This window comes from Cololabis saira, chromosome 24 (genome assembly GCF_033807715.1).
Source record: "Cololabis saira isolate AMF1-May2022 chromosome 24, fColSai1.1, whole genome shotgun sequence".
NCBI classification, from domain to species: Eukaryota; Metazoa; Chordata; class Actinopteri; order Beloniformes; family Belonidae; genus Cololabis; species Cololabis saira.
The window spans coordinates 24,709,986-24,725,824 of NC_084610.1; the positions used below are offsets into that span (position 1 = coordinate 24,709,986).

Genomic DNA, 15,839 nt, shown 5'->3' on the forward strand with positions numbered 1-15,839 from the left:
CCTGCAACTAGAGGAAACAGCCTAGTCATAAAACAGGAGTTGGAACTAGAGGAAACAGCCTAGTCATAAAACAGGAGTTGGAACTAGAGGAAACAGCCTAGTCATAAAACAGGAGTTGACCCTATGACTAGAGGAAACAGCCTAGTCATAAAACAGGAGTTGACCCTGCAACTAGAGGAAACAGCCTAGTCATAAAACAGGAGTTGACCTGCGACTAGAGAAAACAGCCTAGTCATAAAACAGGAGTTGACCCTGCAACTAGAGGAAACAGCCTAGTCATAAAACAGGAGTTGACTAGAGGAAACAGCCTAGTCATAAAACAGGAGTTGACCCTGTAACTAGAGAAAACAGCCTAGTCATAAAACAGGAGTTGAACCTGCAACTAGAGAAAACAGCCTAGTCATAAAACAGGAGTTGACCCTGCAACTAGAGGAAACAACCTAGTCATAAAACAGGAGTTGACCCTGCAACTAGAGAAAACAGCCTAGTCATAAAACAGGAGTTGACCCTGCAACTAGAGAAAACAGCCTAGTCATAAAAAAGGAGTTGACCCTGCAACTAGAGGAAACAGCCTAGTCATAAAACAGGAGTTGATCCTGCAACTAGAGGAAAGAGCCTAGTCATAAAACAGGAGTTGACCCTGCAACTAGAGGAAACAGCCTAGTCATAAAACAGGAGTTGACTAGAGAAAACAGCCTAGTCATAAAACAGGAGTTGACCCTGCAACTAGAGGAAACAGCCTAGTCATAAAACAGGAGTTGATCCTGCAACTAGAGGAAAGAGCCTAGTCATAAAACAGGAGTTGACCCTGCAACTAGAGGAAACAGCCTAGTCATAAAACAGGAGTTGACTAGAGAAAACAGCCTAGTCATAAAACAGGAGTTGACCCTGCAACTAGAGGAAACAGCCTAGTCATAAAACAGGAGTTGACTAGAGAAAACAGCCTAGTCATAAAACAGGAGTTGACCCTGCAACTAGAGGAAACAGCCTAGTCATGAAACAGGAGTTGACTGGAGGAAACAGCCTAGTCATAAAACAGGAGTTGAACCTGCAACTAGAGGAAACAGCCTTGTCATAAAAAAGGGAGTTGATCCTGTAACTAGAGGAAACAGCCTAGTCATAAAACAGGAGTTGACCCTGCAACTAGAGAAAACAGCCTAGTCATAAAACAGGAGTTGACCCTGCAACTAGAGGAAACAGCCTAGTCATAAAACATGAGTTGACCCTGCAACTAGAGGAAACAGCCTAGTCACAAAACAGGAGTTGACCCTGCAATTAGAGGAAACAGCCTAGTCATAAAACAGGAGTTGACCCTGCAACTAGAGGAAACAGTCTAGTCATAAAACAGGAGTTGACTAGAGGAAACAGCCTAGTCATAAAACAGGAGTTGACTAGAGAAAACAGCCTAGTCATAAAACAGGAGTTGACCCTGCAACTAGAGAAAACAGCCTAGTCATAAAACATGAGTTGACCCTGCAACTAGAGGAAACAGCCTAGTCACAAAACAGGAGTTGACCCTGCAACTAGAGGAAACAGCCTAGTCATAAAACAGGAGTTGACCCTGCAACTAGAGGAAACAGTCTAGTCATAAAACAGGAGTTGACTAGAGGAAACAGCCTAGTCATAAAACAGGAGTTGGAACTAGAGGAAACAGCCTAGTCATAAAACAGGAGTTGGAACTAGAGGAAACAGCCTAGTCATAAAACAGGAGTTGGAACTAGAGGAAACAGCCTAGTCACAAAACAGGAGTTGGAACTAGAGGAAACAGCCTAGTCATAAAACAGGAGTTGACCCTGCAACTAGAGGAAACAGCCTAGTCATAAAACAGGAGTTGGAACTAGAGGAAACAGCCTAGTCATAAAACAGGAGTTGACCCTATGACTAGAGGAAACAGCCTAGTCATAAAACAGGAGTTGACCCTGCAACTAGAGGAAACAGCCTAGTCATAAAACAGGAGTTGGAACTAGAGGAAACAGCCTAGTCATAAAACAGGAGTTGGAACTAGAGGAAACAGCCTAGTCATAAAACAGGAGTTGACCCTATGACTAGAGGAAACAGCCTAGTCATAAAACAGGAGTTGACCCTGCAACTAGAGGAAACAGCCTAGTCATAAAACAGGAGTTGACCTGCGACTAGAGAAAACAGCCTAGTCATAAAACAGGAGTTGACCCTGCAACTAGAGGAAACAGCCTAGTCATAAAACAGGAGTTGACTAGAGGAAACAGCCTAGTCATAAAACAGGAGTTGACCCTGTAACTAGAGAAAACAGCCTAGTCATAAAACAGGAGTTGAACCTGCAACTAGAGAAAACAGCCTAGTCATAAAACAGGAGTTGACCCTGCAACTAGAGGAAACAACCTAGTCATAAAACAGGAGTTGACCCTGCAACTAGAGAAAACAGCCTAGTCATAAAACAGGAGTTGACCCTGCAACTAGAGAAAACAGCCTAGTCATAAAAAAGGAGTTGACCCTGCAACTAGAGGAAACAGCCTAGTCATAAAACAGGAGTTGATCCTGCAACTAGAGGAAAGAGCCTAGTCATAAAACAGGAGTTGACCCTGCAACTAGAGGAAACAGCCTAGTCATAAAACAGGAGTTGACTAGAGAAAACAGCCTAGTCATAAAACAGGAGTTGACCCTGCAACTAGAGGAAACAGCCTAGTCATAAAACAGGAGTTGATCCTGCAACTAGAGGAAAGAGCCTAGTCATAAAACAGGAGTTGACCCTGCAACTAGAGGAAACAGCCTAGTCATAAAACAGGAGTTGACTAGAGAAAACAGCCTAGTCATAAAACAGGAGTTGACCCTGCAACTAGAGGAAACAGCCTAGTCATAAAACAGGAGTTGACTAGAGAAAACAGCCTAGTCATAAAACAGGAGTTGACCCTGCAACTAGAGGAAACAGCCTAGTCATGAAACAGGAGTTGACTGGAGGAAACAGCCTAGTCATAAAACAGGAGTTGAACCTGCAACTAGAGGAAACAGCCTTGTCATAAAAAAGGGAGTTGATCCTGTAACTAGAGGAAACAGCCTAGTCATAAAACAGGAGTTGACCCTGCAACTAGAGAAAACAGCCTAGTCATAAAACAGGAGTTGACCCTGCAACTAGAGGAAACAGCCTAGTCATAAAACATGAGTTGACCCTGCAACTAGAGGAAACAGCCTAGTCACAAAACAGGAGTTGACCCTGCAACTAGAGGAAACAGCCTAGTCATAAAACAGGAGTTGACCCTGCAACTAGAGGAAACAGTCTAGTCATAAAACAGGAGTTGACTAGAGGAAACAGCCTAGTCATAAAACAGGAGTTGACTAGAGAAAACAGCCTAGTCATAAAACAGGAGTTGACCCTGCAACTAGAGAAAACAGCCTAGTCATAAAACATGAGTTGACCCTGCAACTAGAGGAAACAGCCTAGTCACAAAACAGGAGTTGACCCTGCAACTAGAGGAAACAGCCTAGTCATAAAACAGGAGTTGACCCTGCAACTAGAGGAAACAGTCTAGTCATAAAACAGGAGTTGACTAGAGGAAACAGCCTAGTCATAAAACAGGAGTTGACCCTGCAACTAGAGGAAACAGCCTAGTCATAAAACAGGAGTTGACCCTGCAACTAGAGGAAACAGCCTAGTCATAAAACAGGAGTTGATCCTGCAACTATAGGAAACAGCCTAGTCATAAAACAGGAATTGACCCTGCAACTAGAGAAAACAGCCTAGTCATAAAACAGGAGTTGACCCTGCAACTAGAGGAAACAGCCTAGTCACAAAACAGGAGTTGACCCTGCAACTAGAGGAAACAGTCTAGTCATAAAACAGGAGTTGACTAGAGGAAACAGCCTAGTCATAAAACAGGAGTTGACCCTGCAACTAGAGGAAACAGCCTAGTCATGAAACAGGAGTTGACTGGAGGAAACAGCCTAGTCATAAAACAGGAGTTGAACCTGCAACTAGAGGAAACAGCCTAGTCATAAAAAAGGGAGTTGATCCTGTAACTAGAGGAAACAGCCTAGTCATAAAACAGGAGTTGACTAGAGAAAACAGCCTAGTCATAAAACAGGAGTTGACCCTGCAACTAGAGAAAACAGCCTAGTCATAAAACAGGAGTTGACCCTGCAACTAGAGAAAACAGCCTAGTCATAAAACAGGAGTTGACCCTGCAACTAGAGGAAACAGTCTAGTCATAAAACAGGAGTTGACTAGAGGAAAGAGCCTAGTCATAAAACAGGAGTTGACCCTGCAACTAGAGGAAACAGCCTAGTCATAAAACAGGAGTTGACCCTGCAACTAGAGAAAACAGCCTAGTCATAAAACATGAGTTGACCCTGCAACTAGAGGAAACAGCCTAGTCATAAAACAGGAGTTGACCCTGCAACTAGAGAAAACAGCCTAGTCATAAAACAGGAGTTGACCCTGCAACTAGAGGAAACAGCCTAGTCATAAAACAGGAGTTGACCCTGCAACTAGAGGAAACAGCCTAGTCATAAAACAGGAGTTGGAATTAGAGGAAACAGCCTAGTCATAAAACAGGAGTTGATCCTGCAACTAGAGAAAACAGCCTAGTCATAAAACAGGAGTTGACCCTGCAACTAGAGGAAACAGCCTAGTCATAAAACAGGAGTTGACCCTGCAACTAGAGGAAACAGCCTAGTCATAAAACAGGAGTTGACCCTGCAACTAGAGGAAACAGCCTAGTCATAAAACAGGAGTTGACCCTGCAACTAGAGGAAACAGCCTAGTCATAAAACAGGAGTTGACTCTGCAACTAGAGAAAACAGCCTAGTCATAAAACAGGAGTTGACCCTGCAACTAGAGAAAACAGCCCAGTTATAAAACAGGAGTTGACTAGAGAAAACAGCCTAGTCATAAAACAGGAGTTGACCCTGCAACTAGAGGAAACAGCCTAGTCATAAAACAGGAGTTGACCCTGCAACTAGAGGAAACAGCCCAGTCATAAAACAGGAGTTGACTAGAGAAAACAGCCTAGTCATAAAACAGGAGTTGATCCTGCAACTAGAGGAAACAGCCTAGTCATAAAACAGGAGTTGACCCTGCAACTAGAGGAAACAGCCCAGTCATAAAACAGGAGTTGACTAGAGAAAACAGCCTAGTCATAAAACAGGAGTTGATCCTGCAACTACAGGAAACAGCCTAGTCATAAAACAGGAGTTGACCCTGCAACTAGAGGAAACAGCCTAGTCATAAAACAGGAGTTGACCCTGCAACTAGAGGAAACAGCCTAGTCATAAAACAGGAGTTGACCCTGTAACTAGAGGAAACAGCCTAGTCATAAAACAGGAGTTGACCCTGCAACTAGAGGAAACAGCCTAGTCATAAAACAGGAGTTGACCCTGCAACTAGAGAAAACAGCCTAGTCATAAAACAGGAGTTGACCCTGCAACTAGAGGAAACAGCCTAGTCATAAAACAGGAGTTGACCCTGCAACTAGAGGAAACAGCCTAGTCATAAAACAGGAGTTGACCCTGCAACTATTTTAACAGCCTAGTCATAAAACAGGAGTTGACCCGAACCGTTGTGTGCAGCTTCCTGATTGGCCGTCGGCGTCAGACCAACATCAACGCGCCGCTAGCGCTGCTCTGCATCTACGTTAGCCTGCTAGCCTTCATCGTCATCTTCCTGGCCGGGGCCCGGAACCACCAGGACCCGGTCCGGACCGTTCCCAGCACCGAGAACCGGATCCCGGCCCTGGACCTGCACGTGGACCCGGACAGCGGCGGCTGCACGGCGGTGGCGGCGCTGCTGCACTTCTTCCTGCTAGCCACCTTCGCCTGGAACGCTACGTACGCTACGCAGCTGGTTCTGCTGGTCCGGTCCATGCGCCGCAGCCTGCCGCCATATTGGACCTCGCTGAGCCTGGGAGTGGGCTGGGGTATGACATCACCGTGACATCACCGTGACATCATCAGGGAGGGAGTGAGCTGGGGTATGACATCACCGTGACATCACTATGACATCATCAGGGAGTGGGCTGGGGTATGACATCACCATGACATCACAATGACATCATCAGCCTGGGAGTGGGCTGGGGTATGACATCACCGTGATAATAATAATACATTTTATTTGTAGAGCACTTTTCATGAAATAATCTCAATGCGAACATAAACAAAGGAAATAAAATCAAGATACATAAACGACCAGAAGTAAAAAAAACATACAAATAATAAAAACATCTATAAAAGACCAGGGAAAACCTTCCTTAAGTTTTAAGCCCCTTTTTAAAGGTGTCCAAAAAGGTGAACATGACATCACTATGACATCATCAGGGAGTGGGCTGGGGTATGACATCACAACGACATCACTACAACATCAGGGTGACATTTCGACTTCTTTCTCACCATTTCAACTTTTTTCTCGAAATTTCAATTTTTTTTCTCGACATTTCGACTTTTTTCTCAAAATTTCGACTTTTCTCTCAAAATTTTGACTTTTTTCTCAACTTTTTTCTAAAAATTTCGACTTTTTTCTCAAAATTTCTCGACATTTCGACTTTTTTCTCGACATTTCATCTTTTTTCTCCAAATTTCCAAATTCCAAATTTTCTCGACATTTTGACTTTTTCTCAACATTTCAACTTTTTTCGCGAAATTTCAAATTTTTTTCTCGACATTTCGACTTTTTTCTCCAAATTTTGACTTTTTTCTCGACTTTTTCTCAAAATTTCGACTTTTTTCTCAAAATTTCGACTTTTTTCTCAAAATTTCTCGACATTTCGACTTTTTTCTCGACATTTCGTCTTTTTTCTCCAAACTTCCAAATTCCAAATTTTTTCGACATTTTGAATTTTTTTCAAACTTTCAACTTTCAACTTTTTTTCTCAAAATTGTATTTCAACATGAATCTCGACATTTCGACTTTTTTCTTGAAGTGCACAATAAAAAAAAAAGATGTTTTTTCTCCTGCCTGGCCCTGATTCTCTTCCGTAAAAGTTAATTTCCCAACGTAACTTGAGCCGGTTTTCCAGCTTCAGGCTAACGCTAACGGCTAGTTTCCCTCCGGTTCCAGGTCTCCCGGCCGTCGTCGTGGCGACCACGCTAGCGGTGACCTACCGGGTGGAGAATCCCCTGAATTACCGGCAGGAGGAGTTGTGGGTTCCAGTCCGCCGGCAGCTCAGTCATCGTTGGTGTCGTGTTTCTGTCTCTGATTTATCTTTCTGGTTCTGAAGCTGCTGGCTCGCCGGTCTGGACCAGAACCAGAACTTCTCCTTCCAGAAGCCTCTGTTCTGGTCCTTCCTGGTCCCGGTGGGCCTGGTTCTGGTCTACAACACGGTCCTGCTGGTCCTGACGCTGAGAAGAACCTGCAGGAACGACCCGCGGCTGGCCAGGTGAGGGAGGGAGGAACACAGACACAAACACAGACACAAACACAGACACAAACCTGCAGGAACGACCCGAGGCTGGCCAGGTGAGGGAGGGAAGGAAAACACACACAAACACAGACACAAACACAGACACAAACACAGACACAAACCTGCAGGAACGACCCGAGGCTGGCCAGGTGAGGGAGGGAGGAACACAGACACAAACACAGACACAAACACACACACAAACACAGACACAAACCACCGGAAAACAGACACAAACACAGACACAAACCTGCAGGAACGACCCGAGGCTGGCCAGGTGAGGGAGGGAGGAACACAGACACAAACACAGACACAAACACAGACACAAACCTGCAGGAACGACCCGCGGCTGGCCAGGTGAGGGAGGGGAGGAAAACACACACAAACACAGACACAAACACAGACACAAACCTGCAGGAACGACCCGCGGCTGGCCAGGTGAGGGAGGGAGGAACACAGACACAAACACAGACACAAACACAGACACAAACACAGACACAAACACAGACACAAACACAGACACAAACCTGCAGGAACGACCCGAGGCTGGCCAGGTGAGGGAGGGAAGGAAAACAGACAAAAACACAGACAGAAACCTGCAGGAACGACCCGAGGCTGGCCAGGTGAGGGAGGGAAGGAAAACAGACAAAAACACAGACACAAACACAGACACAATCACAGACACAAACCTGCAGGAACGACCCACGGCTGGCCAGGTGAGGGAGGGAAGGAAAACAGACAAAAACACAGACACAAACACAGACACAAACACAGACACAAACACAGACACAAACACAGACACAAACCTGCAGGAACGACCCGAGGCTGGCCAGGTGAGGGAGGGAAGGAAAACAGACAAAAACACAGACAGAAACCTGCAGGAACGACCCGAGGCTGGCCAGGTGAGGGAGGGAAGGAAAACAGACAAAAACACAGACACAAACACAGACACAATCACAGACACAAACCTGCAGGAACGACCCACGGCTGGCCAGGTGAGGGAGGGAAGGAAAACAGACAAAAACACAGACACAAACACAGACACAATCACAGACACAAACCTGCAGGAACGACCCACGGCTGGCCAGGTGAGGGAGGGAGGAAAACAGACACAAACACAGACACAAACCTGCAGGAACGACCCGCGGCTGGCCAGGTGAGGGAGGGAGGAAAACAGACACAAACACAGACACAAACACAGACACAAACACAGACACAAACACAGACACAAACCTGCAGGAACGACCCGAGGCTGGCCAGGTGAGGGAGGGAGGAAAACAGACACAAACACAGACACAAACACAGACACAAACACAGACACAAACACAGACACAAACCTGCAGGAACGACCCGAGGCTGGCCAGGTGAGGGAGGGAAGGAAAACAGACACAAACACAGACACAAACACAGACACAAACCACGACTAGTGATGCACTGAAATGAAAATTTGTGGCCGAAACTTAAACCGAAAATAATAATAAACACTTGGCCGAATACCCAACAATACCCAACATGGTTCTTCAGCAGTTTCTCATTTATTTTGCCAATTTTTTCACCATTGCATTGTGGTTACTTTTTGACTTTTTTCACAAAATTTGGACTTTTTTTTTCTTAACATTTCGACTTTTTTCACCATTGCATAAATCAAATAAATTTGATTTAGGCTTTTAAAATAAAAAAATCTTTTACAAAATTACAAAGTAGAAAATATTTATTGAACATAAAAAACTGAACGTTTTAATTTCCAGCATTATGTTGTTTTGGTTCCACCTCCTGGTGAATGTTGGTAAAATTCTTGTGTGGTTACTTTTTGACTTTTTTCACAAAATTTCGACTTTTTTCACAAAATTTCGACTTTTTTCACAAAATTTCGACTTTTTCTCGACATTTCAACTTATTTTTTCGACATTTTTACCTTTTTTCTCAAGATTTCGACTTTTTTTCACCAAATTTTGACTTTTTTCACAAAACGTTGACTTTTTTTCTTAACATTTCGAGTTTTTTCACCATTGCATAAATCAAATAAATTTGATTTAGGCTTTTCAAATAAAAAAATCTTTTACAAAATTACAAGGTAGAAAATATTTATTGAACATAAAAAACTGAACATATTTTAATTTCCAGCATGATGTTGTTTTGGTTCCACCTCCTGGTGAATGTTGGTAAAATTTTTATGTGGTTACTTTTTGACTTTTTTCACAATATTTTGACTTTTTTCTCGACATTTCAACTTTTTTCGACATTTTGACATTTTTTCACAAAATTTCGACTTTTTTCACAAAATTTTGACTTTTTCTTAACATTTTGACTTTTATCTTGACATTTTAACTTTTTTCACAATATTTTGACTTTTTTCTCGACATTTGAACTTTTTTCCCGACATTACGACTTTTTTCACAAAATTTTGATTTTTTTCAAAAAATTTTGACTTTTTTTTCTTAACATTTCGACTTTTTTCACCATTGCATAAATCAAATAAATTTGATTTAGGCTTTTAAAATAAAAAAATCTTTTACAAAATTACTAAGTAGAAAATATTTATTGAACATAAAAAACTGAACATGTTTTAATTTCCAGCATTATGTTGTTTTGGTTCCACTTCCTGGTGAATGTTGGTAAAATTCTTATGTGGTTACTTTTTGGTTGGCCAACGATTTATGTTTGTGGTGCAACAGTTACAGAGCGGCCAGTCTATTTCCTTATTTTACAACGTTATTAATTGTTCGGTTTTTCCCCACTTATTCCACCGAACACCGAAAGTGTTTTTTTGCCGTTTTCGGCCGAACAATTTTGGTTACCGAACAATCGGTGCATCACTAACAACGACTGTTTTTCTCAACATTTCAACTTTTCTCCGTCTGCAGCTCCAGCACGTCGTCCCCGTCCAAGAACGTCCTGCTCAGTCTGTCTCTGGGGGTTCTGCTGGGCCTGTCCTGGTCTCTGGGTTACCTGGTCCTGGTTTCTACCGGAGACGCCCACCACACCTTCAGCATCCTGTTCTGCATCTGCACCACCACTCAGGTGAGACTCATAATAATAATAATAATAATAATATATAATAATAATTAAAGCTGCACCACTCAGGTGAGGCTAATAATAATAATAATAATAATTAAAGCTGCACCACTCAGGTGAGGCTCCGCCCACCACTCAGGTGAGACTAATAATAATAATAATAATAATTAAAGCTGCAGCAGCGATGAACGGATGAACGGATGAACGGGTCCTCGCACGTGCACTTTTCACCAATAAACGTCAAGGACTCAAAACTAAGTAATTCGGGAAAGGTATCAGAATCAGAATCAGGTTTATTAGGTCAGCTTAGAAAACTGTTTTTGACTGCGGATACACCGGCGGCGACACAATGGTATTGTGCGCCTGTTTTCCAAGGGTAACACTGGGATAGGGGGGAAGGAGAAAAAAATACATCTTCACACTGAATATCATACAATAACAATACACAGTATCAAGTTGCAAAAAAAACACCCCAGCAGCACACGGAAACAACAACAGACGTCACAGGTCTTGCATGTGGGTGATGGGGGGGTGGGCAATTCGGGGGGGGGGGATCCCGGCACAGTCCGTCCAAGTGAGCGCCGCGAGCACGTGGCGCTCGAAACCCGACATCCGTGTCGGGGGGGGGGGGGGGGGGGGGGGTGGGTGATAAGAGGGGGGGGCCGAGGAAGGCGTTGACATTAAAGGAAGGTGTATTTATCATTGTGTGTATGTGTAGCGATGAGTCCATGAACTGAGCCCAGATCTGCTCCTCAGCCAAATGTCCTTGATGTTATCAGACGGCTCGGTCAGTTCTGAAACAGGTCCACAGATGTTCCTGAGAGGGGAGGGTTAGTGGGGGCAGAGTCACCTTGTTTACATTCCACCAGGGAGATTGTGACCAGGAGCGGTCTGGCCAAAACCGCCCTGTCAAGGCCATATTATAGAATCAACAATTGTTTTGAGAACAGGCAGACTCAGTAATTTTCCGTCTGCCTTCAGTCTCCGAATCATCATCAGCGACTCCATTCAGACGAATTGTGATCAATTCCGGCCAAGCTGAGCTCCCAGCTTCTCCAGGTTGTTATCAATCTTGTTAATGAGCTCGAACACCGCGGCCAGCCTGCGGTTCTGTTCAAGAATCACATCCAGCTTATGGGCCTGCTCCCCCAGCGTAAAAGTCAGAGCGCTGATCGCTTTGCTTGATCCATCTGCCACGTCCGGCAGCTCTGAAAGAGTAAAAAAGGCTGCCGACGCATTTGGATGGAAACCTTTTTGCACAAAGTCCCTGATCTGAAAAAAACGGAAGTGATGCGTCCGGGGTAAACCAAATTTGTCCAGCAGTTGAGCGAATGAGGTTAATATCCCTCAATATACAGATGTTTAATAGCTCGAATTCCATTCCCATGCCAAGGACTGATCTAACTGGGCTATCTTGAATTTATTATTTCTATTTCCTGTAATTATCAAACTGTAGCACTTTGAGATTTTCAGCAGTGTAAAGTGCATTATAGATAAAATTTATTATTAGGGCCCGAGCACTGACAGTGCTAGGGCCCTAATGTATGTGTAGGAGTTGTTCTCGTTCTCGTTGTTTTAATTTTTCCGACCAAAGGAGGGCCTTTTTTCCCCTAAACGTTCCCCAAAAGTCACCAAACTCTGCACCAACCCAGGCCTGGTGATAAATGTGATATTTAATGGTTTGCATTAATGGGCGTGGCCTAATGGCTCAACAGCGCCCCCTAGAAAACTTTGTGCCTCAAGCCCCACAATACGGTTTGACGTGCATGCACGAAAATCACTACACACCTGTATCATGTCACAACTTAAAGAAAAGTCTCTTGGCGCCATGGCCCAAACCCAACAGGAAGTCGGCCATTTTGAACATATTGAATTAATCGTGTCAATTTGGCGAAATTTATGTCATTCCTTCGGCAGTTAATACGGCCCTAACCGTAACGTGCACCCAGGTGTGTTATACATCAAAATGTGCGTCTCCATCCTCCGACAACACGCATTACTTTTCTCTTTCAAAAGCATTACCGTGGCGACGCTAGACGCCAAAAAGCGCGCTTCCCCTTCATCTGATTGGTCCATATGTGATAGTTCCTTCTTTCTGCCATAACTTTTGAATGGTTTGATATAGAGAGTCGTGTTGTCATTGGACTTACTTTTGAGTCCTTTACTTTTATTGGTGAAAATTACACGCGTGAGGGCCCGTTCATCCGTTCATCTGTTCATCCGTTCATCGCTGCTGCAGCTTTAATTATGGTCATGCCAAGTACTGGCATGACCATATTGCAATCGTCCAGAATGGCCCAAAGGGCAATGTTGCTAGCATTTTGCAAACAAGCTTAAGTCGCAAAAGTCCCACCTCGCACCAGCGGGTGTACAGCATGACCACGCTCTGATGTGGAAAAGAAAAATCCCCAAAAAATGAAACACGCCCCAAAAAAATGAGGAAAAACATGAAAATGAAGGTGATATATTGGTATACAGAAAAGGTTTCCCTTTTTCTTATTAGTGCCATGGCTGCAGCAAGAGGCACTCCTCCTCCAAAGCTATGCAATAGTAAGGAGGAGGAATGCCTCTGGCGAAGCCAGAGGCACTAATGTTATCCTGCGGGTTTATTATTATTATTCCTCATTTTCTGGACAGATTTCGGTTTGCTACTCCTCCTATAGCTTTGAGAAAACGCGAAAAGTAAAAACATAGAAACGTGCGCCTTAAGCGGGAATCGTGTCCTATGACTTTTATTAGCGATTGGCGTGCACGTTTTTGCGCAACGTGCAAAAACGTGCGCGCTTAGCGCCATCCGGAATGCATTGCGAGAACTTTGGGGCCTCGCCACTCGCACACCGTTACTCGAAAAATTATGAACCAATTTAGAAGGTTGTAGGCCCTGAATTTAACTACAGTCCTGTGGATTTTCAGAGCGATGGCACAAATAGTTTTTGCACGAAGTGCAAAAACATTTCCAAATTTCCAAACTAATGGGGAGATTTTCCCATGTAAGTGAATGGGACAGAATGTCACACTGTGGCTGGAAGGAGGTTGGAAAAACTCCAAATTCACCTTTTTTCTGAGTCACGTATCTTTCTCACACTTGCACGTAGAACTGTCATTCAAACTTCAAAACGGAGGAAAACTTCTCTTCTCTCTCCAAACCTGAAACTGTTTTTTCCTAAAATGTACACTTTTCAAGATATGAGCGCTCAACCGAGGACTGGAAATCACTTTTTTGTCAAATCTAGAGTGTAGTTCTAATTGTTTAGAGTGAGGAAACATTCAAAAAATGAACATAATTCTTATTTGTAACTCAAGCTCACGGCCAAACCGTAAAAGCTGGACAGATAATTTTTGGTCAAAATGTAGACATAGGTGTTGGGATTCATAAAATGTGACTTTGACAGGCGGGGTATGCACAGAATTTAAACGGTGATGGCTAAAGCGGCGACAATTCCTGCCTCTGTCTCCATTTACTTCAATGTAATCAAACATTTTCTTCGAAAAAATCGTACTTTTTTTTTAAACTGCCGTTACTAACACATTTTAAGGAATATCTGAATAAAATGAAGATTGTCAGAATCTGCCGGGTTCTGTCTCTCTCACGATGTCTTTGTTTTTCTGCTACGAGCTATGGTTTTCTCACAAATCAGAGTTATTTGAGGAAAGCTGGGGTTTTCTCACAGCCAGTCCGGAACCTTCCTCATTTCGAGGTTCTTGTTGCCGGGGCAACCAGAGCTCAGCTGTACTGATTAGACTGACCCAGAACTGGTCACATGACCCAGTCAGTACAGACTTCATATAGTATAACCTGGAAAACACACACCGTTAGCGGTCCTGTTAGCGGTTCTGTTAGCAGCCCCGTTAGCAGCCCCGTTAGCAGCCCCGTTAGCGGTCCCGTTAGCGGTCCCGTTAGCGGTTCTGTTAGCGGTTCTGTTAGCCTATTACATATTTTCTGTAATAACTTTTGAATGGTTTGACATACAGAGTCATGGGTGGTGTCATTGGACTCTGTATTGAGTCCTTCACCTTTATTGCTTGTAAAATGTACACAAATGTGCAGCAGCCCGCCGTGGCACTCTCGAAATTTCTGCGAGGAAATTGTCTAGTTATTGTTATTATTCCGCACTTTTTTTTGTCCGTTATTATGGCCTGAACCAGAACGTGCACCCATGCATTGCATACATCGGGCATTACTTTTCTCAGTCGAAAGCGTTGCCGTGGGGACGCTGGATGCCAAAAACCGCGCCCCATTAATAGCTATTGGGAGCAGAGGAATGAATGCAATACAACCATAAACACCTCAAACTGACATAGAACCACCCCGAACACAACCACTGCAGCCCCAAACCAAAGCAGAGATAGGGGACGAATGGGCGGTAGGGCATGCCCATATCAAAATTTCCTGAAATTTTCTAGTTGTGACTTGTTGTTCTTTCAAACGTTGAGCATCTTTACGGAGGTGAAACCTCCAGACTTTGACGTCGTCCTCTCTTCTCTGGTTCTCCAGGGTTTCCAGATCTTCATCCTCTTCACGGCCAGACGGCCGACTTTCAGAGCCGCCGTCCGGAGCTCCTTCCAGCTCCTCTCCTCCGTTAGCATCCCGCTAAACCAGAGCAAGTACAACCTGTGGAGGAAATGGAGCACGTCCAGGTCTGAGGAGACCTACAGGGACCTGAACCCCACCACCAGCTCCTTCTAGACCTGAACCAGCTCCTTCTAGACCTACAGGGTCGGCAACCCGCGGCTCTTTAGCGCTGCCCTAGTGGCTCCTGGAGCTTTTTCAAAAATGTTGGACCTTTTTTTCTTCTTTTTTTCAATTTTTTTTTTTCCTTTTTTTCTTCCTTTTTCCTTTTTTTCTTTTTTTCTTACTTTTTCTTTCTTTAATCTTGACATTTTGACTTTTTTCTCAACATTTCGACTTTTTTCTCGACATTTCGTCTTTTTTCTCGAAATTTTGAGTTTTTTTCTCGAAATTTCGACTTTTTTCTCGAAATTTTGACTTTTTTCTCGAAATTTTGACTTTTTTCTCGAGATTTTGACTTTTTCTCGAAAATTTGACTTTTTTCTCGAAATTTTGACTTTTTTTCTCGAAATTTTGACTTTTTTCTCGACATTTCAACTTTTTTTCTCAGCATTTTGAATTTTTTCTCGAGACTTGCATTTTTTTTCGGCTCCAGACATATTTGTTTTTTATGTTTTTCGTCCAATATGGATCTAAAACATTTTGGGTTGCCGACCCCTGATCTAGACCTACAGAGACCTGAACCAGACCACCAGCACCTTCTAGACCTCAGGGAGACCACCAGCATTTATTAGCAAACAAGCAGTGCACACAAAAAGACTCACACAACTGCCCTTTGCTAGGATAACTGTGTCAAGTTATCCCCTGCAAATGACAGAGCAACATACAATTACACAAGGCTTGGCCTGAACTCTTACCTCAACACAGAAAGACTGGAGAGCCGACAGTCCAAA

The 15,839-nt window shown here is 43.6% G+C and overlaps 1 protein-coding gene across 1 annotated transcript in view; it reads left to right on the forward strand.

Annotated features, from left to right (window-relative positions):
- LOC133425125 (adhesion G-protein coupled receptor G7-like) overlaps positions 1–15,063 on the forward strand; it is a 41,609-nt gene extending 26,546 nt beyond the window's left edge. The window contains exons 10-14 of the mRNA XM_061715806.1: positions 5,539–5,885; positions 7,022–7,103; positions 7,182–7,340; positions 10,226–10,382; positions 14,872–15,063. Coding sequence (XP_061571790.1) covers positions 5,539–5,885; positions 7,022–7,103; positions 7,182–7,340; positions 10,226–10,382; positions 14,872–15,063 — 937 coding nt within the window. The remainder of the gene's footprint in view (positions 1–5,538; positions 5,886–7,021; positions 7,104–7,181; positions 7,341–10,225; positions 10,383–14,871) is intronic.
- The last annotated feature ends 776 nt before the right edge of the window (positions 15,064–15,839 follow it).